General features: G+C 49.2%; 1 protein-coding gene across 1 annotated transcript in view; it reads left to right on the top strand.

The window, feature by feature from the left end:
- FAM171B (family with sequence similarity 171 member B) overlaps positions 1 to 27451 on the top strand; it is a 59698-nt gene that overhangs the window by 13815 nt on the left and 18432 nt on the right. The window contains exons 2-3 of the mRNA XM_055308550.1: positions 18651 to 18884; positions 24903 to 24995. Of these exons, the coding sequence (XP_055164525.1) occupies positions 18651 to 18884; positions 24903 to 24995 (327 nt within the window). The remainder of the gene's footprint in view (positions 1 to 18650; positions 18885 to 24902; positions 24996 to 27451) is intronic.

The raw sequence follows: 27451 nt of genomic DNA, 5'->3' as shown, positions 1-27451 counted from the left end.
TGACACGTGCGATGTTCCTGGAGGCCCGCGGGTGCCCGTCAGGCAGCGTGATTCCCGGAGGACGCTTGTCGTAGAGGCAGCGCTGGGACGTCGGGGTACCTGCTTGGTTTGTGCTCCTGTGGGCGCAGCTCCGCGGGGACGGCGACCTGCCGCCCTCACGACCCGCCTAGCGACTGAGGCAGGATGGGCTTTCGTGTTCCTTGGTCAGTCCGCCTCTCAAGGCGCGTAAGTGTTTCTGTCATCGGAAGTCCTGCAGCCTACCGTGGAGTAAGGTCACCGCTTTCCTGTTACACCTGCCGAGCGACAAGTGTCCTCGGAAGGGCCTCGAGCAAGTGGGCAAAGCCTGGCGAGCGGTTCAGCCGCGACTCCGAATTGTCGCCATTCCACTGCTCCTTTCGTTCCACTGAGAAGACAAACTGGCTTTTAAGACTGAACTCAAACACTAGTCTTTATTATTATTTTTTCCCGTCCAGAGAACTTACCCTGAGCGAGAATATTCTCAGGTGCAACAGGCCAATGATACTGGCTCTGGTTCTTCGGAAAACTTTGTATTCAATGGATAGTGTTTTTTCTCTATGGAAAGAACGAGAATGTTTTGCGGGTGTCGGGGAGGAGTGTTTGGTTGAACGGTGTCCGGAAACGTTCTCAGAAAAGGCCTCTGCTACGAGGCAGGCAAAATCTTATGTATTTTTGATTATAGAGAGGAGGCGTAAATCGTGTTTCCTCTAGTAGCGCCAGGTACTCCGCCGGCCAGGTACTTCCCGGCCAGGTATTCTTCTGGCCAGGTACTCCTCTGGCCAGGTACTGCTCCAGCCAGGTACTCCTCTAGCCAGGTACTCCCCCGGCTAGGTACTCCCCTGGCCAGGTACTCCTCCAGCCAGGTACTCCCCAGGTCAGGTACTCCTCAGGTCAGGTGCTCCTCAGGTCAGGTGCTCCTCAGGTCAGGTGCTCCTCAGGTCAGGTGCTCCTCCACAGCACAGAGGGTCATTCACATCCTAATGGAAACAGCTGATTGATTAACTTATTGATTGGTTTTAGAGGATCGCATTCTGTGAAACCCGAGGCTGACTGAATTCTGGAGTTGGTAGGGCAGTTGCACCGCACAAGTTCAGAATCTTCTGCTGTCAGCCACATTCACGAATAAAACAGATTTAAGCATCTATCCTTAAAAGATGGATGAAAAATTGGACTAGAATTTTATTTTATTTTATTTTAAACATTTTATTTATTCCTTCATGAGAGACCCAGAGAGAGAGGCAGAGACCCAGGCAGAGGGCGAAGCAGGCTGCACGCGGGGAGCCCGATGCGGACCTCGAACCCAGGACCCTGGGGTCGTGAAGGCAGCTGTTCATGCCTGAGACCCGGGGGCCCTGGGCCGGAGCTGCAGAGCGCAGGCCAGGAGCGAGTCTCCGCAGTCCTCGCCGTGCCCCTCGCCGTGTCGGTGGGGGCCCGGGGAGTCCTGGGCAAGGTAGGCAGGTGGAGCGTGGCGGGGCCTTGCCAAGACTCCTGGCCACGGGCGGCCCGTGTGCAGACTCCGGCGATGCCGGCGGCGGGCGGTTGGGAGGACAAGGGCCGATGGGAGTGAGCAGGTGGGCATTGCATCCTCCGTCCTCCGTGGGCAGCGGTGGCGGGCGGGAGTGGTGGCGTCGGCTGGCAGCTGGGACCCGCCTCGGCCCGGTGGCCTGGGCCAGCCTCGCAGGCTCCGCCGCAGGCGTGAACAGGCCTTTACACGAGGTGTTCCTGGGTCCAGGACGTCCGGGAGCCTGAATGCGGTGCAGCCCGATGCGGGGGGCGGGGAGCGACGGGCTCTCCCAGGCCCCCCGAGGCCCCCAGGCTGCGCGGCAGGTGCTGCTCTGGGCCTGGCCCCGTGTGCAGCGCAGCGCGAGGCACCCCCGGGACCCTGGAGGGGCTGGGCCCAGAGGGGAGGACACGGGCTCCTTCCTAGTGGCCCCGGGCCCCGGTGTGGGGTCCCCGGAGATGGGCCCGGGCAGGCGTGGCCGCCGTCCCCCGTGCACCTGTGAGGAGGCTCAGCTCCTGGAACCCGGGGCGGGACACACAACCTAGGATTTGGGGTTGGTGCCTTTGAAGTGACTCGCATCTTCACGATACAAATAGGTTCTCCTGCTTCCGCTTTGGTTTAAGACACTTTCATCTTAATCATGGACCATTTCATACGCAGCCGCGCCGTTGTGTACGATGCACGTCCCGTCCCGCTCCCCTCCGAGCTCACCGGGTATTAGCCTTGGGCTGCACTTGCTTCGGATTTTCCTCTCCCTCTCTAAGGAATAAAAATTGAGCGTGAATCAAGCCCCACTTTCCTCCTTTTATCCACATTATCCAGAATTATGATCACTTCTTTATATGTCCTATCATCATTATTCTGAAGTGTCCATCTGTTCGGAAAACCGGAACAGGCATAGGTACATACGTATCTTTTTGCAGTTTGATTTTTTCTTTTTCATGTGACGGCAGGTTGGGGGGACTTGTTGGCACATGAACACCATTAGGCCGGCTCACCTACTGTGTCGTACCTGGCGGTAGCAGAAGAGCACGCTGGCGCCCGGCGAGGCTGTCTCCGCAGCGCTCGGGGCTCAGGCTAGCGGGTGTCTGCTTGCACACGAGTCTAAGAATTTATATGTTCTTCGTGCAGAGAAATCGAATCGCCACATGGGATGGGCGTGCACTTCCCTGTTTCCAGGTCCGTCCAAGTGCTTCTCGAATGTAGCTGGAGGGTTTGCATTTTCCTGATGATATAGGCGCCTAACATTTTTCTTTTTTTCAAATTTTTCTTCTACTTTTCTTCTCTGTGAGTTGTCTTTTGTGTAGGCATGGTCTGTTTTTCTCCCTTTTCTTCTCTTTTCTTTTTTTTCTCCCTTTTCTTTCTTAGATTTCTTAGATTTTGTACTTTTCCCATATCTTTAGAACAGCAATCTTTGTAGTTTATATTTTTTGCGGATTCCTTTCCCCAGTGTCTGCCTTGTCTTTTACCAATATTTTTTAGAGTATTTAGAGTCTTTTGTGGAAAATTTTCAATATTTTGATATAGTGAAATTTTTTATTTGTCGCATTTATGTATCCAGCTTACGAGTTCTTTCCCTAATCTAATGTTATTTTAAAAATCCTCTGAGTTTAATTCTAAAAGTTTTCCTGTTCATATTTAAGTGTTTAATCCATCTGGAATTTATTTTTGTGTAAGGAGTGAGGTATAGACATAGGCGAAATAATATCAATTTTTCAAAAGTCCTTCAATACCTATACACATTACATTCTTTATTCTGTTTTTAGTTCACTGTGGGCTTCAAGAACTATTAGAACATTTAAAAAGTAGCTATACTTTAATGCAGGATGTACAGGAATTTGTATTGGATGCATCATATTGGTGTTTAAATATGTGTTTTCTCCTGAATTATTTATTTATACAGTAATACTGCTTTCAAAGCTTTTAAGATGAAAATGGTCCTAAAAAAAAAAAAAGAAAAAGAAAAAGAAAAGAAAATGGACCTTGCTGATGTAATACAGGTGTGAAGGACGCTGTAGGACTAGCCTAGAAGGATGTCAGCGAATCATTCTACTGTGGGTGATGATGTGCTCCGGGTCTGCTGAGGCTGACGGGGTGTGCGGGGTGTCGGGGGAACACTACCAGTTCACCTCGGAAACGAAGGACCGAGTGCGGGCTCCTTTGCTGACCAGTAGGGACAGCCTGGCTGGCAGGTACAGGTTTCCCGGCAGAGCCGGAGGCTGAACTTTTAGAGAGTTTTTCCAGCTGAGACCTGAGCTCAGAGCCTGGGGAGCGAGCTCTCAGCGGAGGTGATGGGGACCTGAGGGTCAGAGCTGGCCTCCTGGGATTTCTGCCACCCGGGTGGCTGCTGGAGGCCCTGTGAGCCCAGGGGACCCACCTGGTGGCCCAGACCTCCCGCCTGGTGGCTACTAGAGGCCCTGTGAGCCCAGGCCACCTGCCTGGGTGGCTGCTGCAAGTGCTGTGAGTCTAGGGGACCCCCCTGGTGGCTGCTGCAGACGCTGTGAGCCCAGGGGACCCGCCTGGGTGGCTGCTGCAGGCGCTGTGAGCCCAGGGGACCTGCCTGGGCGGCTGCTGCAAGTGCTGTGAGTATAGGGGACCCACCTGGATGTCTGCTGCAGGTGCTGTGAGCCCAGGGGACCTGCCTGGTGGCTGCTGGAGGCCCTGTGAGCCCAGGCGACCTGCCTGGCAGCTGCTGGAGGCCCTGTGAGCTCAGGGGACCCTCCTGGGTGGCTATTGGAGGCCCTTTGAGCCCAGACCACCTGCCTGTGTGGCTGCTGGACGCCCTATGAGTCCCGGGGATCCGACTGGCAGCTGCTGTAGACCCTGCAACCCCAGGCCACCTGCCTGGGTGGCTGCTGCCAGTGCTGTGAGTCCAGGGGACCTACCCGGGTGGCTGCTGGAGGCCCTGTGAGCTCAGGGCACCCTCCTGGGTGGCTATTGGAGGCCCTGTGAGCCCAGGGGACCTGCCTGGGTGGCTATTGGAGGCCCTGTGAGCCCAGGCCACCTGCCTGGGTGGCTGCTGTTGGCCCTATGAGTCCCAGGGACCCGACTGGCAGCTGCTATAGACCCTGCAACCCCAGGCCACCTGCCTGGGTGGCTGCTGCATGTGCTGTGAGTCCAGGGGACCCACCTGGGTGGCTGCTGGAGGCCCTGTGAGCCTAGGCGACCTGCCTGGCAGCTGCTGGAGGCCCTGTGAGCTCAGGGGACCCTCCTGGGTGGCTATTGGAGGCCCTATGAGCCCAGGTCACCTGCCTGGGTGGCTGCTGCAGGTGCTGTGAGTCCAGGGGACCTGCCTGGCAGTTGCTAGAGGCCCTGTGAGCTCAGGGGACCCTCCTGGGTGGCTGCTGCAGGCGCTGTGAGCCCAGGGAACCCGCCTGGCGACTGATGTTTGACGCTGAGTGGTTGCCCCATGGAGAGGAGAGCAGTGAGCAGGTTGTCAGGGATTCATGGGTCAAAGGAGGTTTTTTTTTTTGTTTTTTTTTTTGTTTTGTTTGTTTTTAGGAGGTTTGAACCCGTTTTATGGTTCTAAGGCCGTAGAGCTGGATGTCGATTAAGCATGTTTATTTAATTCTTGTCGTGTCTACCTGTTACCCTGGTTACAGAGCAGCCTGTCCTAGGAATGAGGCTATCCCTTTTATTCTTGCATGTACGCTTTGTTTTTAGCGCTGACTGCTTCAGAAATTGGGTTATGTAGCTTCTTCGGGGAAACGTGTATTCAGATTTGGGGGTGGCAAAAAGCAGTGTGCCGAGTTTGGTCATTAATCTTCCTCTGGGGATCCCTGGGTGGCGCAGCGGTTTGGCGCCTGCCTTTGGCCCAGGGCGCGATCCTGGAGACCCGGGATCGAATCCCACGTCGGGCTCCCGGTGCATGGAGCCTGCTTCTCCCTCTGCCTGTGTCTCTGCCTCTCTCTCTCTCTCTCTGTGTGACTATCATAAAAAAAAAAATCTTCCTCTGTACGGCTTTGGCATGGCAGAGGTAGGGAAGAGAAGGCCAAATGAGCTCATCTAACGTTTTGGAATCTTCCATGATGGCTGATATCACCTCTTGGATGCCTCAACTTTCTGCTTGAGAAAGGATAATATCTTTAATGAGCCCCACACTGTCTTCACTACTTCCTCACCACGAAGGGTTGGGTAGTTTCCTTTATTTTATTTTATTTTATTTTATTTTATTTTATTTTATTTTATTTTATTTTATTCTATTTTTTAAAAGATTTATTTATTTATTCATGATAGACATAGAGAGAGAGAGAGGCAGAGACACAGGCAGAGGGAGAAGCAGGCTCCATGCAGGGAGCCCGATGCGGGATTCGATCTCAGGACTCCAGGATCACGCCCTGGGCCAAAGGCAGGTGCTAAACTGCAGAGCCCCCCAGGGACCCCCAGTTTCCTTTTTTAAAAATCCGGTTTCCTCATTCTTAAAATGGGAAGAGTAATACTTTAAATGGGTTTGTGGGACTTGAGATGAGTCGAGAGAGACAAGAGCTCAGAACGGGGCAGCCCCGCAGGCGCCCAGTGCCGACCGTGTTTTGCTCAGTTTATTGAACACGGAAAGTCTCTTCTTTGCACTGGGCTTCCTTTTCTACCCACGTCATTCCAGATCCATTAAGTGGAGGTTAAAATGTGTGATACGTACCCTTGCCGAACAGCAGTGATAAAAACAAACGAAGTCTTTTTTCCTAATTGGCAACTCACAAGTGTGGATCATTCATCAAAATCTGCTCTAAGACTTTTTGGCCGGTATCACTTACTCTATTCCATCATGTTTATATAATTTGCCTTTCACGTGAAAATATCTTATTGAGGCGGTTTAGTTTCATACAAACAGACTTCTTCTAAGCGTCTTAGAGTAAAAGAAGAGAATTCCCAGAAAGGTCAGATCAGTGACCTGTGCTCAGGGGAGGCTTCCTCAAGTGAAGGAATTGATCCCTGACGTCTGGGAACCACGGCAGCGCCACCCGCGGACCTTCCTCTCCTACGGGCCCGGCTGCCTGCGCATCGTCCCATACGGTAGGTCTTCTAGAAGCTTTCCATCGCCCCATTTCCTGCTGCTTTTTCACCGCCCACCCCCCCCCCCCCGACATAACTTAATGAGAGGCTGGTGGTGCTTACACTTCCCCGGCCTGCGGCGGCTGCGTGTCCTGCGGCTTGGGCCCCTGAGCTCCTGGCTGCCAGCCGCGCCCTCTCAGGTGTGTGGCTGCAGGACGGAGGCTGCATCCACCACGGGGGGCGAGAAGCGTGGGGCAGATGCGGGTCGCGGCTGTGACGGCTGGCCTCGGAGCCCGGGAGGGCCGCCTGGGCCGGGCGGGCAGGGGCTGCGGCCACTCCGTGCCCCCTTGCTGCCAGGAGGGCGCCGGGAGGAGAGGGCGAGGTCGGGCGCTGCGGGGCCTGGTGGCCTCCCCAGGGCCCTCCCGCCTGCGATGTGGGCTGGACGGGGCAGCGCCTGAGTCGGGAATCTGCGGGAGCAGGGAGGAAATCGGGATGACTTGGGAGCTTTGCTGAAGGTTGTTTTAAGGGAAACTGGGATGACTTGGGAGCTTTGCTGAAGGTTGGTTTTTCCCGCACAAGCTCCCTGGGCAGGTGGGAACACACCTGCTCATCTGCCCACCGTGGCTGCCCCATTCACCGTCTAAACCGGAATCGCTTTCTGGAAGGCGTTTCAGTGACACAAGTCGAGACGCTTTCAACCGTTTATACTCTTGACCTGTTATTTCTCCTCCCAAGGAAATAGTCGACACTTCAGAGGAGCGTGCAGGTGCCTGGGTTTCTAAGTAGAGCATCGCTGGCAAATGTGAGAAATAGAAGCGACTGAGCAAACGCTCATGGGAGAAGGTCCAACGAACAGTAACCCAGAGAAGGTTGTTCAGTAATAAAATGTGGCAGTTTTCACGAGTATTTAATACCACAGACCCGTGGTCTCACGCAGCTCGTGACCGGCTCCGTCGGCCGCTTCTCTCCCACCTGCAACGCGAGCGAGCGCGTCCTGTTGCTGCCCTGACCCCTGACCCCCGACCCAGGTGATAGGGCCAATATCAGTTTGCTGACCTTCCTTCCCGCCTAACGTCACGCTTGCATCACCATATACGTAGTGACACGTACACGCAATAGAATCTGAATTTGGTGAATCTATTCCTTTTCCCAATATGCTTTCCAAAGGACCACATGTCTCACATGTTGGCAAATTGAACACCAATAAAAAATAAATTTATAAAAAAAAAAAACCAAAAAAAAAAAGGACCACATGGAATCCGAGTTACTTCTGAGACATTGAATTAGGAAATAACTTTTATTTTTCTTCTATTTTTTCCCCTCTATTTTCTAAATTTTCTATATATGTTAGAAAATAAAAACTACTAAAAAATATTGAGTGAAGCCAAACCCTTTTATTTATTTTTTATTTTTTATTTTTTTCAAACTCTTTTAAATAGCAGGACGCAGACAGACCCAGTGGCAACGACTATCAGGAGATGCAGCCTGAGGTGGGGGCTCTTTCGTGCCCGGGTCCTGCGTCTCTGATTCCCTGGGGTGCTTGTGCCTGTGGGGCCAGCAAAGGGGGGACTGCCACCGAGCCCACTGCCATCCAACATAAGTAATTTTTATTTATTTATTTATTATTTTTTAAGATTTTATTTATTTATTCATAGAGATGCAGAGAGAGAGAGAGAGGCAGAGACACAGGCAGAGGGAGAAGCAGGCTCCATGCAGGGACCCCGATGTGGGACTCCATCTCGGGACTCCAGGATCATTCCCTGGGCTGCAGGCGGCGCTAAACTGCTGTGCCACTGGGGCTGCCCCAACATAAGTAATTTAAATCCTTTTATATTAAAAGACACAGGACAGTGGAGCCAAAGAGGATGGCCTTAGGTCGTCTCCCTCTCCCCCTGGGACATGCTTGCTTTTTTTATCCTGGGTCAGTGGTTCGCAGCTTGACTGTGAATTAGCATCATCTGGGACCTTTTAAAAAATGTGATTCCCCGGACCCCATCTGTGCTGATTCTGATTTAATTGGACTGGGGTAGGGGCTGGGCTCTAGCAAAGGTTTCCCCACATGATTTCATGTTTACCCAGGTTGCGAGCCACTGCCCTAGGCCCGGGGAGCCGGGTGCTGGGAAGGCCGACAGCAGGAGCACGGCCCCAGCCGACCCTGCTGAGGCTTCTTGGGCTGCTCGTTTACTATTTCACCCAATGTTCGTTCCGACAGCCACGCGCTCAGGGAGGGGCAAGAGGACACGGGGGCCTTGCCACCCTTGTGCTTTGAAAACCAGTGGTTTCTGGGAGTGTTGAGACTAAGACAACTCAGGGAGCGGGCCCTTGGTAGGAGGGCGTGCCTTCGGAGCCCCCGTGTGACTCGCTCGTGCTGCCCGCAGTGACCCGGGGCTCCTCCGTTTTCACACCTGTGCTTGGTGTCGGGCAGTCGCTGCCCCCCGCGCCCGGTGATGTCCTGCCGGTGACTGGAGGGGAGCACCGTGCACCTTCCGGGCCCCGGGCCGTGCCAGGTCCGCAGATGCCACTGTGGTGCCCGCGTGAGAAGTGAGGACCTGTTGGGGCCCGGGGAGCACTTCGGGACCTGAGGGCCCACATCCTGGTGTTTGGTGCCTCCTGCGTCAGGCCGTGCCAGGGGCCACCCCGGGGCGATGGTGGCCCTGGAAGGCGGGGTCCCCTGCTGGGGCCTGGCCCACGTGCGCGCTCCTCCCCGCAGCCCTGGGCAGCGGCAGAGACAGGTGCTCCGGGGGGGCAGCTGGGTGCACGGCAGCCTGCAGGTGCTCCACAGGTGCCCCACTGGTACTCCGCGGGTGCTCTGCAGGTGCCCCGCAGGTGCTCCACAGGTACCCCACAGGTGTCCCACATGTCCCTGCAGGTGCCCCGCAGGTGCCTCGCTGGTGCCCCGCTGGTGCCCCGCAGGTGCCGCACTCGGGAGACCTGGCCTGTGGGAGCGAGGACCAGGGCCCGTCGCGGGCGGTTGGCAGGGCCGGGTGGGGACCCGGAGCCCAGGCTGGGGGCCCGCGCCGTGGACGCCGTGTGTGTTCTCTCCTGCTGCAGGCCCCCCGGCTTGGCACTGGGCAGCCCAGGGGGCGGTCCTGGGCCCTCTGCAGCTTCTGCATCCTGGCTGGGAGCCTGGAGGGAAGGGACTTCTGGGGGGTGAGTTTCAGGGATATCCTTAGTTTGGTAGGCTGAATCCTTTTCCGGGCGGCTTATATATAGCACCGAGTGGGTTCCCTTTCTCCCTGGACGGCTGGTCCCCTCCAGGCTTCGTAGATCACACCACCTGGGGTTCTTGACGCTGAGCCGCTAAATTGCAGAGGAGGCTGTGGCTCTGTGCGTCCAGCGGCTGCGGAGCCCCGCCTCGCACACCCCGCACGCCCCGCACACTTCCCGGCGCCACGTCGGTGACAGGCAGCAGCGATGGCTCTCCAGAGGTCCCCTTTCTCCCACGTGCCTTCGTCAATATATTTGACACACCCGGGGGAAAACACGAACTAGTCAAAGATTCCTCATGGTTATTTATTCCTTTTAATAGTGATTTACCAAGACACACAAGTCTTTGTGCAATGGATTTCACAGAATACTATTTATATTAAAAATGTTTCTTTATTTTCCCAAATGGGTTTTTTTTCTCCCCCTGATAGCAGTTTTTGCTTTGTTTTCATCTATGTTACGTGTTTCCAGTCTTATTTCCAACTCCAATTTTGATTTCTTGGTGATTAATTACTAGAGTATTATCCAACAGATGATGTAAAGTTGAGTAATAATTGGTGGAACCTAATCTTTATATAATTGCTTTTCTTTTCTTTTTTTCCCTTTTTTTTCTTTGTTTTTTAAGATTTATTTGTTTGAGAGAGTGAGCGTGAGCATGCACACGAGGGAGGAAGGGGCAGAGAGCGAGACTCCACACGTAGACTCCCTGCTGACCCTGGAGTCCAAGGGGGGCTTGGTCCCAGGGCCCCGAGGTCATATCCTGAGCCCGTCTCAAGAGTCAGATGTTGAACTAACTGAGCCGTCCAGGTGCCCGTAGAATTTATTTATTTATTCATGATAGACATAGAGAGAGAGGCAGAGACACAGGAGGAGGGAGAAGCAGGCTCCATGCAGGGAGCCCGATGTGGGACTCGATCCGGGGACCCCAGGGTCACGCCCTGGGCTGAAGGCGGCGCTAACCCACTGAGCCCCCGGGGCTGCCCTTATTTTTTATTTTTTAAGTAGGCCCCTTGCCCAGCATGAAGCTCAAAGTGGGTTTGGACTCACAAGTCTGAGATCAGGACCTTAGCCCCTAAATCAAGAGTCGGCTGCTTAACCGACTGAGCCACCCAGGCGCCCCCGCTATGTGCTTCTTCTTCAGCCAGAAGGACTCTTTTCTGTTTCCCACTCGTTTTGGAGATTCCTACTCACTTAATAAGCCTCTGGTCGTAATGGAGAAAATGTGTTTTTTATTTGGTTTGTAACATGTGTCACCTTTGGAGATAATGTCCTTATTCTCTTTCTTTGATTCCTTCTTAGATTCGACATTTTCTCTGTAATATTAATTTACTGCAAATTAATTTGTTTCTGCTTCAAGCAGGAACAGTTTTTGTTTTTGTTTTTGTTTTTTTCTGTTCAATTCCAGAGCCACTGAGAATCGTGGATCCAGTCTGGTACTTAAGCGATGAAAAGGAGGCTTTTCTATTTTAGCGAGGTTTGCTTGTTTTGTTTTAATTCAGCCGTCTTTTGTTCCTTTATTTTCTTAAAAAAAATTTTAAAGGTTTTATATATTTATTCATGAGAGACAAAGAGAGGCAGAGACACAGGCAGAGGGAGAAGCAGGTTCCCCGCAGGAAGCCCGACGTGGGACTCGATCCCGGGTCTCCAGGATCACGCCCTGGGCTGAAGGCTGGTGCTAAACCACTGAGCCACCCGGGGATCCTCTTTTGTTCCTTTAAAGGAAGAAGGCCGTGTGTCCATATTTGAAGAGCTGTAAAGACCAAACCGTTGCAGCCCTGGCCCCTTCCGCTCCGCTTTATAGAATATGGAACAAGATGGTCCTTTGTCTTTATAAGCTTTTTTGTCGTCCTTGCTTTTTTCCTCAACTTTCGATCCTTCCAATTAAAATAGGGAAATGGTGCTGGGGACCCTGGGAGAAAGAGTCGCTATCGCTTTGTAACAGTAAGAGTAAAAATTCTACATTTGATCTTTGCTGTAATACAGTTGCCTTATATTTATTTAGCAAGTTTTGCTACGTTGTTGTCGTCGTCAGCATTATCCTCTAGTCCAAATCTCCAAGTTAAATATTCTTACGAAGAGGAAGGCAAAGTATTAATTTCCAAAAGGAAAAAGGAATTTTAGTAGTTATTTGTGGTTGTAATTGGTGTGATCATGTATCTCTCACTGGGAACTGTGGCCTCAGACTCCTCCGCGGGCAACTGTGACGACTGCGTCTGTCTCTACTGAAGGTCTTAAATACACAGGCCTTTAAGTTTGGGCCCGGATGTTTTCCATTTATGTCTTAAAGGTATTTGCATGGTCAGCTCTAAATTAAGATTTCTGTGACTAGGTATCTTGTAGGGAAACGGTGAAGAATGAATAAAGCCTGACTTGGGCCGTGGCCAGAATTTTGTCATCTTTTGGGTTCTCACCACAAAGTCTCTACTGTAATGGACCAAAAAAGTCAGATTATGGAAAACCGGAGAGAGTGAATGGGCAGGCACTGGACTAAAAATGTTTGACATAGTCCCCATTCAGAAATAATGGTGCAAACTGATTTTAAAGTAAATATTAAATTCACGTTTTTGGATATTTTTAAAAACCACCTTTATCAAGGTATGACTGACACGTTAAAAGCTGTGTATGTTCCATGTACACACTCCATGCGTTTGGGCTTACGCCCGTGAATCCACCCCCAGCGTCAAGGCCATACGCATATTCATCACCTTGCAAAGTTTCTTCCCATTTTCAATCCCTATTATTAGTATTATTGTCAATTTTCTTTTCTTTTTTTTTTTTTTTTGTGGTAAGAGCACTTAGAGATTCACCCTTTTGGCAGATTTTAAATATGTAATACAGCATCATTAGCAGTAGGCACTATGCTGGATAGCGAATCCTGAGAACTTATTTATCTTATAAAACTGGAACTTACTGTACTTTGGGCGTCACGTCCACCTCCCCTCAGGCCTGGCAATCACCATCCTACTCTCTGCTTCTATCAGTTTCATTATTCTGGATTCCACGTATACGCGAGATCGTAATGTTATTTATCTTTCGGTGTCCGCCTTATTTGCCTTAGCATAACATCCTCCAGGTCCATCCATATTGTAGCAACCGGCAGGATTTCCTTCTTTTTTTAAGGTCGAGTAATAGTCCACTGTACGTATAGATATTTTCTTGATTCATTCATCCACTGTTGTGCATTTAGGTTATTCCCATATCTTGGCTATTCTGAATAATGCTGCAGTGAACCTGGGGGTACAGGTACCTCTTTTCAGGATGGATATATTATTATTATTTTCTTTTAGATTTTCTCTAAAGAGGTTTATCTGAGAGGCACAAAGAGAGGCAGAGACACAGGCAGAGGGAGAAGCAGGCTCCACCCAGGGAACCCAATGTGGGACTCAATCCCAGGACCCCGGGGTCACGACCTGAGCCGAAGGCAGATGCTCAACCCTTGAGCCCCCCAGGCGTCCCAACACTGTGTCTTTTTAATGTTTGTATCCCCAATACCCGCTAGTGCAGATCTAGCCTGAAGTGGGCTATAAATATTTGATGGATGAGATAATGTAGGTGAATATTTTGTGTTTTTTAAAGATTTTATTTATTTGAGAGAGAGAGAACATGATGAGCTGGGTGAGGAGGGACAGAGGGAGAAGCAGGGAGCCCGATGCAGGACTCGATCCCAGGACCCTGAGATCATGACCCGTGCCCAAAGCAGATGCCTAACAGACTGAGCCCCCAGGTGACCCCGTAGGTGAATATTTCCACTCGTCCCCCACCAACCACTTCATCCCACTATATTTTTATGCTTTTCATTTCTAGCCTAGTTCTCATGAGCGTGCATAATAAACCTCACTGAAATCTTAAAATTCGTTAGAGTATCTTCTAGATAAAATTTGATCTGCGATCTGTCTACAAAAGCTTCTTCATAAAGCTAGCAGGTTTTTAGCATGATATTCCTTAAAGGAAAAAAAAAAAGATCGTTCCATACGAAGTCGTTGTAGATGCTTGAAATATAATGGAAAAGAAGCAGGGCTTGTTTTGTCCTGGAGAGACGTGAAAATAAGGTGGCTTCTCCGTGGGCACAGCTGTAACCGATGTGCCAGTAACAACATAATAGGATGATGTCAAGTTGTCTGGAGAAGAAGTAGGGTCATAATTTTTTTTTAAAGATTTTATTTATTTATTCATGAGAGAGAGAGAGAGAGAGAGAGGCCGAGACACAGGCAGAGGGAGAAGCAGGCTCCATGCAGGGAGCCCGACGTGGGACTCGATCCCGGGGTCACACCCTGGGCCGAAGGCAGGTGCTAAACCGCTGAGCCCCCCAGGGGTCCCCAGTAGGGTCATAATTTATCAGCCTGCCCCGCTGCAAGCTCTAGGTGGTCGCCAAACAAGGGCTGGCTTCACTTTTCTAAGACCCTTCCTGGGCTGTGAGTTACCCGTGTCCACCCTAAAGCAGATTCATGATACAGGCTTGGTTCTAACGTGCTTTTCCAGGAGCACTCCGTTACATGTGGAGCAGCCTCTTGGATTTTGTGGTTCTCACTACCTAACGGGCGTTTGGAGCGTGTGAGGGTTAGATTTTCCCCGGCGGCCCGAGCACCGTGCTCATCCGTGGGTACTTTAGCTTTCCTTTGTTTCTCTCAGCATCTAGATCATGTGTTTGCTGGGCGTTCAGCTGGAATCATTTGATACTGAACCGCTCCTAAAAGCCCTGGGGGGGGGGGGCAGCCCGGGTGGCTCAGCAATCTAGCACCTGCCTTCGGCCCAGGGCGCAATCCTGGAGACTCGGGATCGAGTCCCATGTCAGGCTTCCTGCATGGAGCCTGCTTCTCCATCTGCCTGTGTCTCTGCCTCTCTGTCTCTCTCTGTCTCTCTGTCTCTCTGTCTCTCTCTCTGTGTCTCTCATGAATGAATAAATGAAATCTTAAAAAAAAAGCCCTCGGGGGCTCAGCGGTGGAGCATCTGCCTTTGGCTCAAGTCGTGACCCCGGGGTCCCGGGTTCAAGTTCCGCATCAGACTCCCCGCATGGAGCCTGCTTCTCCCTCTGCCTGTGTCCCTGCCTCTCTCTCTGTGTCTCTCATGAATAAATAAATAAAACCTTTAAAAAAAAAAGTAACGTGACATATTGAGAAGAAGATTATGTGGGCGAGACATAATGATTATAATTAAGTGACAGGGAAAATACCAAGTGCGCGGAAAGCTGCAGAGTGCAGTGGAGAGTGGGTGGCTCTTGGAGGCCGAGGCCCCTGTGGCTGAGGATTATATATTTAATCACAGAATCTGCCCCATCTAAACGCCGAAGTGTTTCTGTTGGAGGAGAGGCTTGGGGGGGGGCGGTCGTCACGGAGGCAGAGAGGTAAGAGGTGGGTGTACGTGGATACCTTCTGGCCGCCAGCCCTGTCGGCCTCCTGGACTCAGCAGCCTCCTCTTTAAGTCACGGGTAGGCGGTTCTGGACGACTTTTCCCTTCATTTGGAGGAAAGGGAAGTGTTCCTGCTCCTTGAATTGCAGTGGGCAGGCCTCCCGCTGAGGCTTTTTGTCTCTGTTGTTGTTGTTTTTTAAAGATTTTATTTATTTATGCATGAAAGGCACAGAGAGAGAGAGAGAGAGAGAGAGAGAGAGAGGCAGAGACCCAGGCAGGGGGGGGAAGCAGGCTCCAGGCAGGGAGCCTGACGCGGGACTCGATCCCGAGACCCCGGGGTCACGCCCTGGGCCTGGGGCAGGTGCTCAACCGCTGGGCCACCGGGCGCCCCTGTGTCTGTTGTCCTAAGTGCTGGTTTGCTGCTGTTGCTCATGCTGGGACCGGACAGCCTGCGGCACCCCAGCCTGAGGCTTTTCCACCCGGGCTGTGGCCCTGGAGTGCTTGGGCCCTGGAGTCGCAGGAGCCTGTGACCTGCCCCGACGCTTCCTGAGTTGTGCATTAGCCAGTTTCCCGGCTGTAAAACGGGGACGGGGGTGCGGGCCTGTCTTGGGGTGACCTTGGATAACACGCGTCATGTTTCAGCACCGGGCCTGGGGGTGCTTGCGTGAGCATGACACCTCGTCTGCCCGCTTGGAGCCAGGGCGGCCTCTGCTTCCTGGCCGCCCCGAGGCCTGACGCTGTGGGGGGACCTGCGCTCGGCCAGCGACGTCACTTCGGGGCCGCCGGGCTGTGCGGACCGGGGTGGGCCTCTGCAGAGCACTTGCCCCCCGGGTTTGACCAGCCATCTCCTCATCCTCTTGAGACCCGCACATAGGTCCTGCCGAGGAGCAGCAGAAGCGTCCACTGGGGCTTACAAGGCGCCGAGAACATTCCGGGAGCAGCCGCCCTCGGGAGGCCTCGGCTGACCACCCGCCTGCAGGACGGGGCCGCGGGTACGCAGGGGTGGCCACAGGCACTTAGCTCCGGGTCTTGCTGCGCTCGGGGTTGGGCTGCGAGGCTCTGAGAACTTCTGGAATGGGTGTTCGGAGCAGACGAGTAGCTCAGGATTCCCGCTGCTGCGCGCTGTGGAGCCGGGCGGCTGGGCTGCGGGGGGGGTGGGGGGTGCCCACATGAAGCCCGCGCCCTCGGGCGCCGCCTCCCGCGGGTCCTGTCCTGGTGCCAAGCCCACCCTTCCCTCCGCAGCCTCCGGCGGAAAGGACGGGGCCAGGAAGCAGCTTTTGGTGGCTGCGGCAGCCCCGCGGAGCTGCAGGTGCGGGTGTGGGTGCGGGTGCGGGTGCAGGTGCAGATGAGGGTGCAGGTGCGGGTGCTGGTGCCGGTACAGGTGCGGGTGCAGGTACAGGTGCTCACCCTGTGTGACTCTTGCTGCGGGGGCTGGGGCCTGCGGTGAGGGGAGGGACCTGGATGGTGACCCTGACCGTGACCCTGATTGTGACCCCGACGGCGACCTCAACGGCAGAGGCCGGGCCGCAGCCCTGGAGCCCACGGGCAGGCATGCGAAGGCACCAGCCGGGGTGCCCAGGGACAGGAGTACCTCCTGGCGGCTCCCGGACCCCTTCGCTGGCCTTATCCTGGGGCAGGGGCTGGACGGCCGGGAGACTGGTTTTGAAGGGGTGGCTGCTGGCCATCCCACTGCACGGCTGGGCCGTGGGCGGGCCGTCGCGCGGCATGGGGTACCACCTCTCATTTACCAATGCACTCACCCCAGTTGCGTTTCCCACTGGAGTGTGAGGCCGCGGGTTAGCCTGAGTCTGTGTCTTGGGGAGCAAGTGCCCTTTTGTCCTGTGTACTTGGTGTTACGCAAGCCTTGCTCAGCAGCTGCAACACTATATTCTGTGAATGGACTTTAGTAGTGGGACCCCAGGACTCCCTGTTGCAGGGCGTGAAGATGGCTTTGCAGTCGTTCGCGGGACACTGAGGGCTGACAAGGCCTCGACCATGTGTGAGGCTTGGGTGGGTCCGTTTGACCCGTCTGGATTCTCATGCTTTCACTGGCAAAGTGAGATTTTTGTGATTAAAAGACTTGTGAGGCTTGGCATCAGGAACGCCTTTATCCCCAGTCCTTCTTCATATTTTGATTTTAAGTGTTACAAACATATTTTTTGTTTTGTTTTGTTTTTTTTTTTTTTGAGCTATGGGCTAAACTTACAAAATGATGAGAAAATAGTTAAATAATTTAAGGAACAGCAGGTGCTAAAGCCCAAGGCTTAGTTGACCTCAGCATACCTGATACTCCTGAATTTATCAATAAAAAGTAATAATAGTAATGATGCAGGGCTCCATCTCAGGACCCTGAGGTCGTGACCTGGGCGGAAACCAAGAGTCGGACCCTTAACCAACTGAGCCACCCAGGTGCCCCCCCCCCAGTGATTCCTTATTTTTATTTTTATTTTTTAAAAGATTTTATTTATTTATTCATGAAAGACACAGAGAGAGGCAGAGACACAGGCAGAGGGAGAAGCAGGCTCCATGCAGGGAGCCCGATGCGGGACTCGATCCTGGGACTCCGGGATCACACCCTGGGCCGAAGGCGGTGCTAAACCACTGAGCCACTCGGGCTGCCCTCGTGATTCCTTACTGATGCCTCTGATGTGTGTGAGAGGGTCTCCAGTTACGGACTGATTATTATTATTAATAATGATATTAAGTGACAACCAACCACTGTGCTGAGCACATTATTTGCATGACTTCATTTTACTACCTCAAAGTAGTTGACTGTTCTGATTTTACAGAGGAGCAAAGGGCCTTTGAGAAGTAACTGCCCCCAAGTCACGTCTCTAGGGATGGCTTTGCACCATTAATGGTGCAAGAGAAGGCATCTTTGGCAAAGGTGTTGTGATACAGGCTCTGCAAAGGCATCTCCGTGGTGACTAAGTTCTTTTATAACAAGACCTCAGTGTTGGGAAACTCATGAGCGTGTTATCAAGATCTGTGAAGCTGGAGGTTTAAGTTAGAAACGAGCCGATTTTGATTTTTCTCAATTCCTTACCTTACTACGCTTTGTTATGTTTATTTAACAGATAATGCTTCTTGATATTTTAACGATGTTGTTTTGATATCTTGTCATTTGAAACGCGTCCCTTTGCTTTCCAGGCAACAGCACAAAATAAAGGAGCTAGCCACGCACTAGGTTTGGGGAGATTGCATTTTATTCTAGAACCGTGGACTATAGTTTGAGTTCGTTAGTGGATAGCATTAAAATTAGTGAGGCCAAGTCAAAGTGTGTTTTTCTGAAGAGGGAACCTCTGCCGTCCCCTTATTCACTGCTTCCTTTTATTTTTATAATTTTTATTGGTAGAAAAAAATTGGAATACTGTCTTATTAACAATAAATTCAAATTTTATTCAGTTTTAGGAGGAATAATGAATTTGTCGGGATGTTTTTATACCTCGTCCTAGCAATCCATCCATACATATATGGATTTCCAGATTTTATCAGCAGTTTGGGGCTGTTATTCGGATGTCTTGAGTGATAGCACACAGCATTCTGGGATCTAACACGCTGCCATTTCTGGCTTGTTTTCCTCTTCCAGTGTCTGTCTTTATGCTGAAAGTGCAGGTGAATGACATCATCAGCCGTCAGTACCTGAGTCAGGCGGTCGTAGAAGTGTTCGTGAACTACACGAAAACAAACTCCGCAGTAACTACGGACAATGGAGCAGTGTTGATAAAAGTACCCTACAAATTAGGGCTCAGCTTAACCATTATCGCTCACAAAGATGGCTACGTGTTGACTCCCCTGCCTTGGAAGACTGGAAAAATGCCAAGTAAGCACTTAACGTAGGGTCTTGCCTTTACTAAATGTAAATGGAGTTTACGTTCTGGTAGATGTAATGGCAAACATCCATTCTGGTAAACGGAAACTGAGAAAACCTATGTGAAGTCAATACAGAGAGGTTGGAAGGAGAGCCAGTTTGAAGAAAACATGATTTTTTAAAAGAGATTTTATTTATTTATTCATGAGAGACACGGAGAGAGAGAGGCAGAGACGCAGGCAGAGGGAGAAGCAGGCTCCCTGCAGAGCCTGATGCAGGATTCGATCCCGGGTCTCCAGGATCGCGCCCTGGGCCAAAGGCAGGCGCTAAACCGCTGCGCCGCCCAGGGATCCCTTGCTTGCTTTTTTTAAAAATTGTGATGCTTAATTTTTTTAAATTATGTTTAGTTATGTTAATTTATTTTTAAATTAGAATTTAGATGCTTTATTTGGTTTCATATTGGAAACATTTGAGTTTTTGAGACATTGTTCAAGTTTAGAATGAGAAAGAAAATGAAAAAGTGAACTAGGTAAACCAAGCTTCATGTGAATAAGATTTAATAAAATCATGACTCAGAAATCTAGTAGGGATATGTCTGAGGTGAATTTGTGGTCTTCCATGCTTTAGTTTTTTTTTTTTTTTTAAAGCCAGACATCAAGCACAATTATTCATTAAATGAAAGTTAGAAGAATAATGAAAGAAACCAAAAGTAAGATGGGAAAAAGGAAATAAAGATAAAAGCAGATGAGCATTAATTAGAAAATATAAAGAAGAGATCATTGACAAAATGCTAGTTCTTTGAGATAAAATAAATTACGTGTGTATCTGATTAATCTAAAATAGGGAAGTACAAGAAGAAAAAATATAAAATCTTTTATTTATTTTTTTAAACTTTTTTTTTTTTTTAAGATTTTATTTATTTATTCATGAGAGACACAGAGAGAGGCAGAGACACAGGCAGAGGGAGAGCAGGTTCCATGCAGGGAGCCCAACGCGGGACTCGATCCTGGGACCAGGCTGAAGGCAGGCACTAAACTGCTGAGCCACTTGGGCCATCCTATAAAATCTTTTAAACCATAGTAATGTTCCTTATCAAATTGGATGGTAATAATCTTAAAAAACCTAGTAAACAATTTTGCAATAATATAAATGATTATGTTGTTTTTAGATGAGGTAGGCCAATAGCCATGGATAAAATGTTGTGAGTAAAAATAGCTTGATTCAAAGGCTATTAAAAAAAAAAAGTTACTCCAAATCATTTTATAAAACCAGTGCAGCCTTGATTCTGAGACCTAACAAAGGTAGTGCAAAATTAAATGCTCTCATGTGCTCTCTCTCTGTCATATACACAAATGCTCCTCTGTAGGCCAATCTATCTAACATGTATCTAAGTACAAAAATCCTTAACAGAATTTAAAAATAAAAAATAAAAAAAATAAAAAAAGAATTTCACCACATTTAAATATAGCTTTCTGTTAAGACCAAGTAGGATCTTTCTTCTTTGTAGGACTATAAGGATGCCAAATGTGTCACTCTATTAACTTTACACACCCTATTAGATCCCGTTGGAACTGCCAGATGGTAACATCGACAACTGTCTGAAGTGCATCTTGTAAGTTCATCATCTGTGCCTAAGAAAAAGCTCTGAAAACTAGGACCACAAAGATCTCCTTGACATGCGAATATCTCAAAATCGTACTTAACTGTAAAATGTTAGAGATGATCCTACTAAAATAAGCTGAACACAGATGTCCGTATAATCTTACATTATACAAGTTCTTATCAGCAAAAATAGATCAACAGACCAAAAAAGGGGAATGGCTATGAGAAAGAAAGAATCAAGACCATTACTATTTTCCGTTATCATCACATCCCTGGAGAATTACAAAGCATGAATCTTAAAACTCCCGAAATTAATGGAATTTGACAAAATTACTGAGTGTGGGATAAGCATTGGTACAAATCAGTACACATTCTTGTATGCCAGAAGTAGTTACCAGTTATGGGACATGAAATGCCTCTCAGAACAACAAGAACAAACAAAATATGCAGGGAAATCTTTAAAAAGTGTGAAATAACCAAGTGTTAGGGAAAATAAAGCGACCAAATGTTACTGATAAACCTTAACAAAACTAAAAATCTGAATAAATGGCAAAACATTATAGTTCTTTAGAAAACCCGAATATTGTAAAAGTTTCAATTCTTCCTAATTTATAGATAATGCATTAAAAAAAAAACCTAGCAGGATAATCCTTGGAGAATAAATGTGTAAAAATGCCTGGAAATAATTAAAAAAATATTTATTAGAGGTGATTAGATTACCATTTCAAGTAATTAAAATGTTATATAGCTACACAACTAAAACTCTGTGATACTGTGGTACAAATCAGATGGTAGCATGTAGAAGAAAATGTAATATATATATATATTTAGAAAATGTAATCTATGATAAGGTACCATTATTAATCAGAGAGAAAAGGCTGAATTCAGTATTCAGTAAGTAGTGTTAGGATATTTTGGTTAACTATTTGGAGTAAATTAATTTGGATTTATATTCTAAATATATTGCTCATAGAGTTCAAATGTGGAAAATCAAATCATATTAAATACAAGAAAAATAAAAACTATTTTTTTTTTTATTAGGATGGTCTACTTAAACTTTAAAGCAATGTAAGAGATCATAAAAAGTAGATTTCGGGATCCCTGGGTAGTGCAGCGGTTTGGCACCTGCCTTTGGCCCAGGGCGCGATCCTGGAGACCCGGGATCGAGTCCCACGTCGGGCTCCTGGCATGGAGCCTGCTTCTCCCTCTGCCTGTGTCTCTGCCTCTCTCTCTCTCTCTCTGTGTGTGTGACTATCATAAATAAATTAAAAAAAAAAGTAGATTTCACTACTTTTTAAAAAAAGGTACAGTGTAGCATGGTGACTATAGTTAATAATACCGTACTGTATATTTGGAAATTGCTAAGAGAGTAGATCTTAGAGGTTCTTATCACGGGGGGGAAATGTGCCTGCGTATAGTGGTGGATGTTAACTAGACGCTGTGGCGATCATGTTGCCATATATACAAATATTGAATCGTTATGTTGTACACCTGAAGCTAATAAGTTATATGTCAATTATATCTCAGGAAATATGTCTAAGGAAAAATATGAAACAATAAGGAGTAACATATTTCTAAAGATTTTATTTATTTATTTATTTATTTTTGTATTTATTTATTTGAGAGTGAGAACACAGGAGGAGGGGGAGGGGCAGAGAGAGACAGAGAATGTAAGCAGGTTCCATGCTGACCTTGGTGTCCAATGTGGGGCCCGATCTCAGGACCCGGAGGTCACGACCTGAGCCACACCAAGAGTTGAATGCCTCACCGACTGAGCCACCCAGGCCCCCCTTGGAGTAATATTCTTAACAGGCAAATAATTCATACAAATTAGTGAAAAAATAACAACGCCCTGGCTAAATGAGATAAATGGACAAAATCGGCCTGGCGATGTTCAAAACAAGAAAAAACTAATGATTTGTCACTAAACGTGATAAAATGTCTTATTTTCCTAACAGTCTCAGATTTGTACACCAAAGACATACCTATTTCTTTTTTTTTTTTAAAGATTTTTTTTTATTTATTCATAGAGACACAGAGAGAGAGAGAGGCAGAGACACAGGCAGAGGGAGAAGCAGGCTCCGTGCAGGGAGCCCGACGTGGGACTTGATCCTGGGTCTCCAGGATCACGCCCTGGGCTGAAGGCAGTGCTAAACCACTGAGCCACTGGGGCTGCCCGACATATGTATTTGTTAGATTTTTTTCACCTTAGAAAAGTTTAAGAAAAGTTGAACATGCTCGGTATTGATAAAGTGAGGTATGATGGGCATTCTCAAGCCGGATTGGTGGGAGTACAAGTCAGCAAAAGCACCTGGAGAACAATTCAGAAATATGTGTGTCCGAAGCCTTCAGAATCTTCATGACCCTTGACCAGTATTCCACTGCTGGGGCTCTGTCCTAAAATCAGATCGACAAATAATTAGAATTGACACATATTCGTACACAAAGATGTTGATTCAAATATTATTTTTTTTTGCCATAACAGCGAAAATGAAAACACTAAATATGTATTAGTATAGGGTGGCCCGGGTGGCGCCGCCTTCGGCCCAGGGCATGATCCTGGAGACCCGGGATCGAGTCCCGCATCGGGCTCCCTGCAGGGAGCCTGCTTCTCCCTCTGCCTGTATCTCTGCCTCTCTCTCTCGTGTGTCTTTCATGAATAAGTAAATAAAATCTTTATATGTTATATAGTATAGTGGTTCAGTAAGTCTTGATACTTAAGAAAATGAAGTATGTGACCATGCAAATGTTAGGAAAAGTTTCTATTGAGGGACACAATATCATACGCAGATATTTTCACCCGTTTTCATTTAAGATAATATCTATACATAATAGTGTGACTATTCAAAAAAAAATCACAGGAAAAAATCCAGGAAGAATATATACTGAAGTATTTAATAAAGATTGTCTTTGTGCTGGGGTTGTGACGACCATCCCTTTCTTCGCGTTCTTGTCTGTACGTCTCAACTTTTCCAGAGTGGACATTTATTCCCTTTATAATGAGGCACATTTTGTCAGTGAGGGGAAATCTATGGGTATATTTTACTGGGGTTCAGAAGATTCTCTGTAGGGTTAGTAACCTTAGGCCATCAGGGCTACCCCCCTTTATGCTACGTGTGACGGAGAGAGTGGCCGCGCATGGGACAGGGCGCTCGTGACCCTCTTTCCGAGGCCCGAGCCACTGCCTCCCTCCCTCCCGGCTCCCTAATGCATCCTGAATTGAAATTACGCTTTGCTTCGGCAGCCCTCTTTGCCCCTTGAAGGGAAAAGGGGTATTTCATTATACGTCCCTTCGTATCTTTTTGTGTCTTGTCCTCTCTTCCACGTTTCCTTCACAGCCCTTTGCAGGATCTTGAAGCAGGAAAGTATTCCCGTGCAAGTGGGTCTTACCCTCTCCTAAGGTCAAGACCCACTTGTTCTGTTAATTTCTTGCTAATAAGTATAAAGGCGTCCGTCGCATGGAGGAGAGCCAGCAAGCGAGAGCCCACGTGTAGTAAGTTCATATGATCTGTTCTTGCTCATGAATCTTGAAATAATTTCGTGATTCCAGGTCAGCTCCCCGGTCCCGGAGGGTGCCTCTTTCTGGGGGCACATCTGGCCTCCCGTGGTCGCCGGGACCCTTTGTTCCGCTCTGGGTTAACCTGTTTTCCCGCTGGGCCAATGCGGAGCCTGCACACCTGCTGCGTGATGAAGACCAGCGCACCCTCCAGCAGGACGTTTGACAGAGCCAACCGGGGATGTGGTGTCTATCTCAGGGAGCCTTGGATTGTGGAGCCAAGATTATTATTATTATTATTATTATTATTATTAAAGATTTTATTTATTTATTCATGAGAGACACACACACAGAGAGAGAGAGGCAGAGGCAGCGGCAGAGGGAGAAGCAGGCTCCATGCAGGGAGCCCGACGCTGGACTCGATCCCAGGACCCCGGGGTCACACCCTGGGCTGCAGGCAGGCGCTCAACCGCTGAGCCACCCAGGCTTCCCCCAAGATTATTTTTTTAAATCATTAGAAAGAAATACCAAGTATAGTATATGTGGTACTCTCTACATCATACTATACTATACATACTATACTATGGAGAAAACAGAGGATTATTCAGGATTATTCGAGCATTTAACCCGACCATATATATCTGGGGTTAGAGAACATCGTTAGTCACTTTGCTATAAACTACTGGAAAATGCAATTAGTAAAAGAAAATAGTGAAATACAATTAGTAGAAGAAAAGAGCGATGGCTGACCTTTCGTTCTCACTTTGTGGTATCCCCCTTTTCTCCCCCCCCCCCCCGTCATACTTTACACCTGTTTTTCCTTGTTTCCGTAGGTTCCCCTGCCCCCACTTCTCGGGCTGCTGGAACAGACCATTCTGAACCCAGCGCCCCCCACACTTAGTAAAATACTCCAATTGCGCTCTGTTTTGCAGTATATTCGTCAGTGACTCTTTCACTGTTCCCGCAAAGCCAAGCAAATATATGGCTGTTTGAAGACACCGTTTTAATCACCGGAAAACTAGCTGGTAAGTGCGACACTCCTCGGCGCGGATGTAAGACCTTCGGGTGACCGTGGCGATCCCCCTCGGTTACGGGACTGTCCTGCTTCAGGAACAGTCCTGTTGGGTAGGACGCCGAGAAAACCCCAAGTGGTCAGGGCTGGGTAGCCCTGCTGTAAGCCGGTCTGAAGGGATGGGGACGGGGCCTTGTGTTGCGGGGATGGCTCATTGCCGTTGGGGCGCCGCCACCTCCCACCCCTGCCTGAATGGGAACGTTTGGCTTTTGGACACGTCGCAGAGATGCTCAGCTTCAGCTTCTTTCCCAACCACACGGCTCCCAGGGCTCTAGTGGCGACCGAGGTTGGGAAAACTTTGGGGCGCTCGAATTTGCGGCCACAACGTCCCTGCCTGTGGCATTAGACCTGCCGCCCGAGTGGTGTTTGCTCAGCAGGTGGGACTTGCCTGCCTTGCACAGCCCTGCACAGCCTGCAGGGAGGGTGGCGGGGCCTTACCTGGGGTCTGGCTCAGGCCGCGCCTCGCGTTTGGCTTTACGAGCCATGAGAAAGAGCCGCAGCCCCCCTCGGTGGTCCTTAGGGGGGCCCTAGCATCGTGTCACTCTTATTGCACTTTGCATAAAACCTCTACAGATGTGGGATCCCTGGGTGGCGCAGCGGTTTAGCGCCTGCCTTTGGCCCAGGGCGCGATCCTGGAGACCCGGGATCGAATCCCACGTCGGGCTCCCGGTGCATGGAGCCTGCTTCTCCCTCTGCCTCTGTCTCTGCCTCTCTCTCTCTCTCTCTCTGTGACTATCATAAATAAATAAAAATTAAAAAAAAAAAAACTCTACAGATGGCCACGATTTCTTTTCTTTTCTTTTCTTTTTTCTTTTCTTTTTTCTTTTCTTTTCTTTTTTCTTTTTTCTTTTCTTTTTTTTGTATTGGGGAATTAGAGGTTAGGCCTAAAGCATAGTAGGAATGACCGGTAGAGGCAGAAAATGTTCGAAGTAGAGTCCAGTAAGCGTCGTGGCAAAAAGACCTTGCTTGGGAAGGCTCGTGTTCAGAAGCTATCTCGTTTATTTCTAAAGTATCAAAAAAGTAAAAAAAAAAAAAAAGTATTAAAATACTTTATCCCATGGAAAAAATTAGACTTGGGCATGATTAATTTTGGAGTCATTTCCTGAAGACAGGAACCGAGTCCCCTGCTCTAGAAGCCTAATCGTTTAACGGAACCTGGAGCCGCTGGGCATGCTGGGCGGTGGCCGTCGGGGCCGGGGCTGGGGCCTGGGCCTGGAGCCCCGAGGAGGAGGCAGCCCCTGGCTGCAGGGGAGGCTGCGGGCTACGCCGCTGGGCCTTGGTGAACCCCCCTCCCCCGCAGTCTGTTTCGGTTTTGAGGCATTCCCCTTCCCGAGCTGTCCTCTTCAAAGCCCACTTCAAATTGTAATTTCCCCCAGAATATAAGGAACAGGCGGGTACGCACGTGTGCACGCGCCGCCCTCTGCATTTCGCGAGGCCACAGAGGACACCTGTCGGGGAGGCGCGTCCCCGTGGGGACTCGGAGCTCTCTTGAGGTCTCACAAGTCACCTCCTTCTCCCGCCTCATCTCCCTGGGAGGTGAGCCCGGAGGAAGCCAAGCCGCGGACGGGCTGTTTGTGCGGACGGCCGTCTTCCCGCAGGAGACCCCCTTCCCAATCCCTCATCTTCCCTAAAGTGTTTATATGTTTTCTTCCAGGATTTGACCAGAAAGGTGTCTGGTTTGCACGATGGAAAATGCGTTAGGTTTTGTGTGTATTTGTGGTGAAGTGAGCAGGAGACATCAGAAACCTCAGGAACGTACAGAACCTTAGGGAAACTTAGCCACACATTTCACTTAGTGTACGTGTTTTCAGTTGTTAAGAAATCGGGGGCTTCGGCACAATTAAGGCACATTATATATATATATATATTTTTTTTAAGTTTTTGACTTTGTATCTGAAATGACTTCAAATACAGAAATAATTTCAAAATACAGAAAAGTTGCAAGAATAAGAGACAAGTCACCCCTGTAGACCCTCTACTCCGATTCCCCCGTTGAGAACACTGGATCCCATCTGCTTTACCATGTGTATCCGTGCTCTGGGTGTGCTTTGGCTCTGTTTGTTTTTTTCCTGAACCATTTGGAGGGAAGTTGCACGTGTCGTGGCCTTTTACCTCTCAGGACTTAAGCAAGCAATGCCTAAGAATAGGGATATTAAAAGGCCGTGGCAGCAAAATTAAGGTTGCTAGGATAATTTAACCATCCAATTCCAGTTTTGTCCATGGACGTGGTTTTTTTTTTTTTTTTTTTTTTTTTCCCCATTCCAGTGAAGGGTCAGGAATTACATTCCGTTTTCATGTCTCAGCCTCTATTAATGTGAAACTCAGGACACCTATTTTAAAAGGATCAGGTGTAGTTGGTAACTGTAAAGCGATGGGTTGGAAGGTATAAGATTATAGCCTCAAACAGTT

This window comes from Nyctereutes procyonoides, unplaced genomic scaffold (genome assembly GCF_905146905.1).
Source record: "Nyctereutes procyonoides isolate TBG_1078 unplaced genomic scaffold, NYPRO_anot_genome, whole genome shotgun sequence".
In the NCBI taxonomy this organism is placed as follows: Eukaryota; Metazoa; Chordata; class Mammalia; order Carnivora; family Canidae; genus Nyctereutes; species Nyctereutes procyonoides.
Note: the sequence above shows the minus strand (reverse complement) of the source record. Positions and strands in the feature narration are given on the sequence as shown.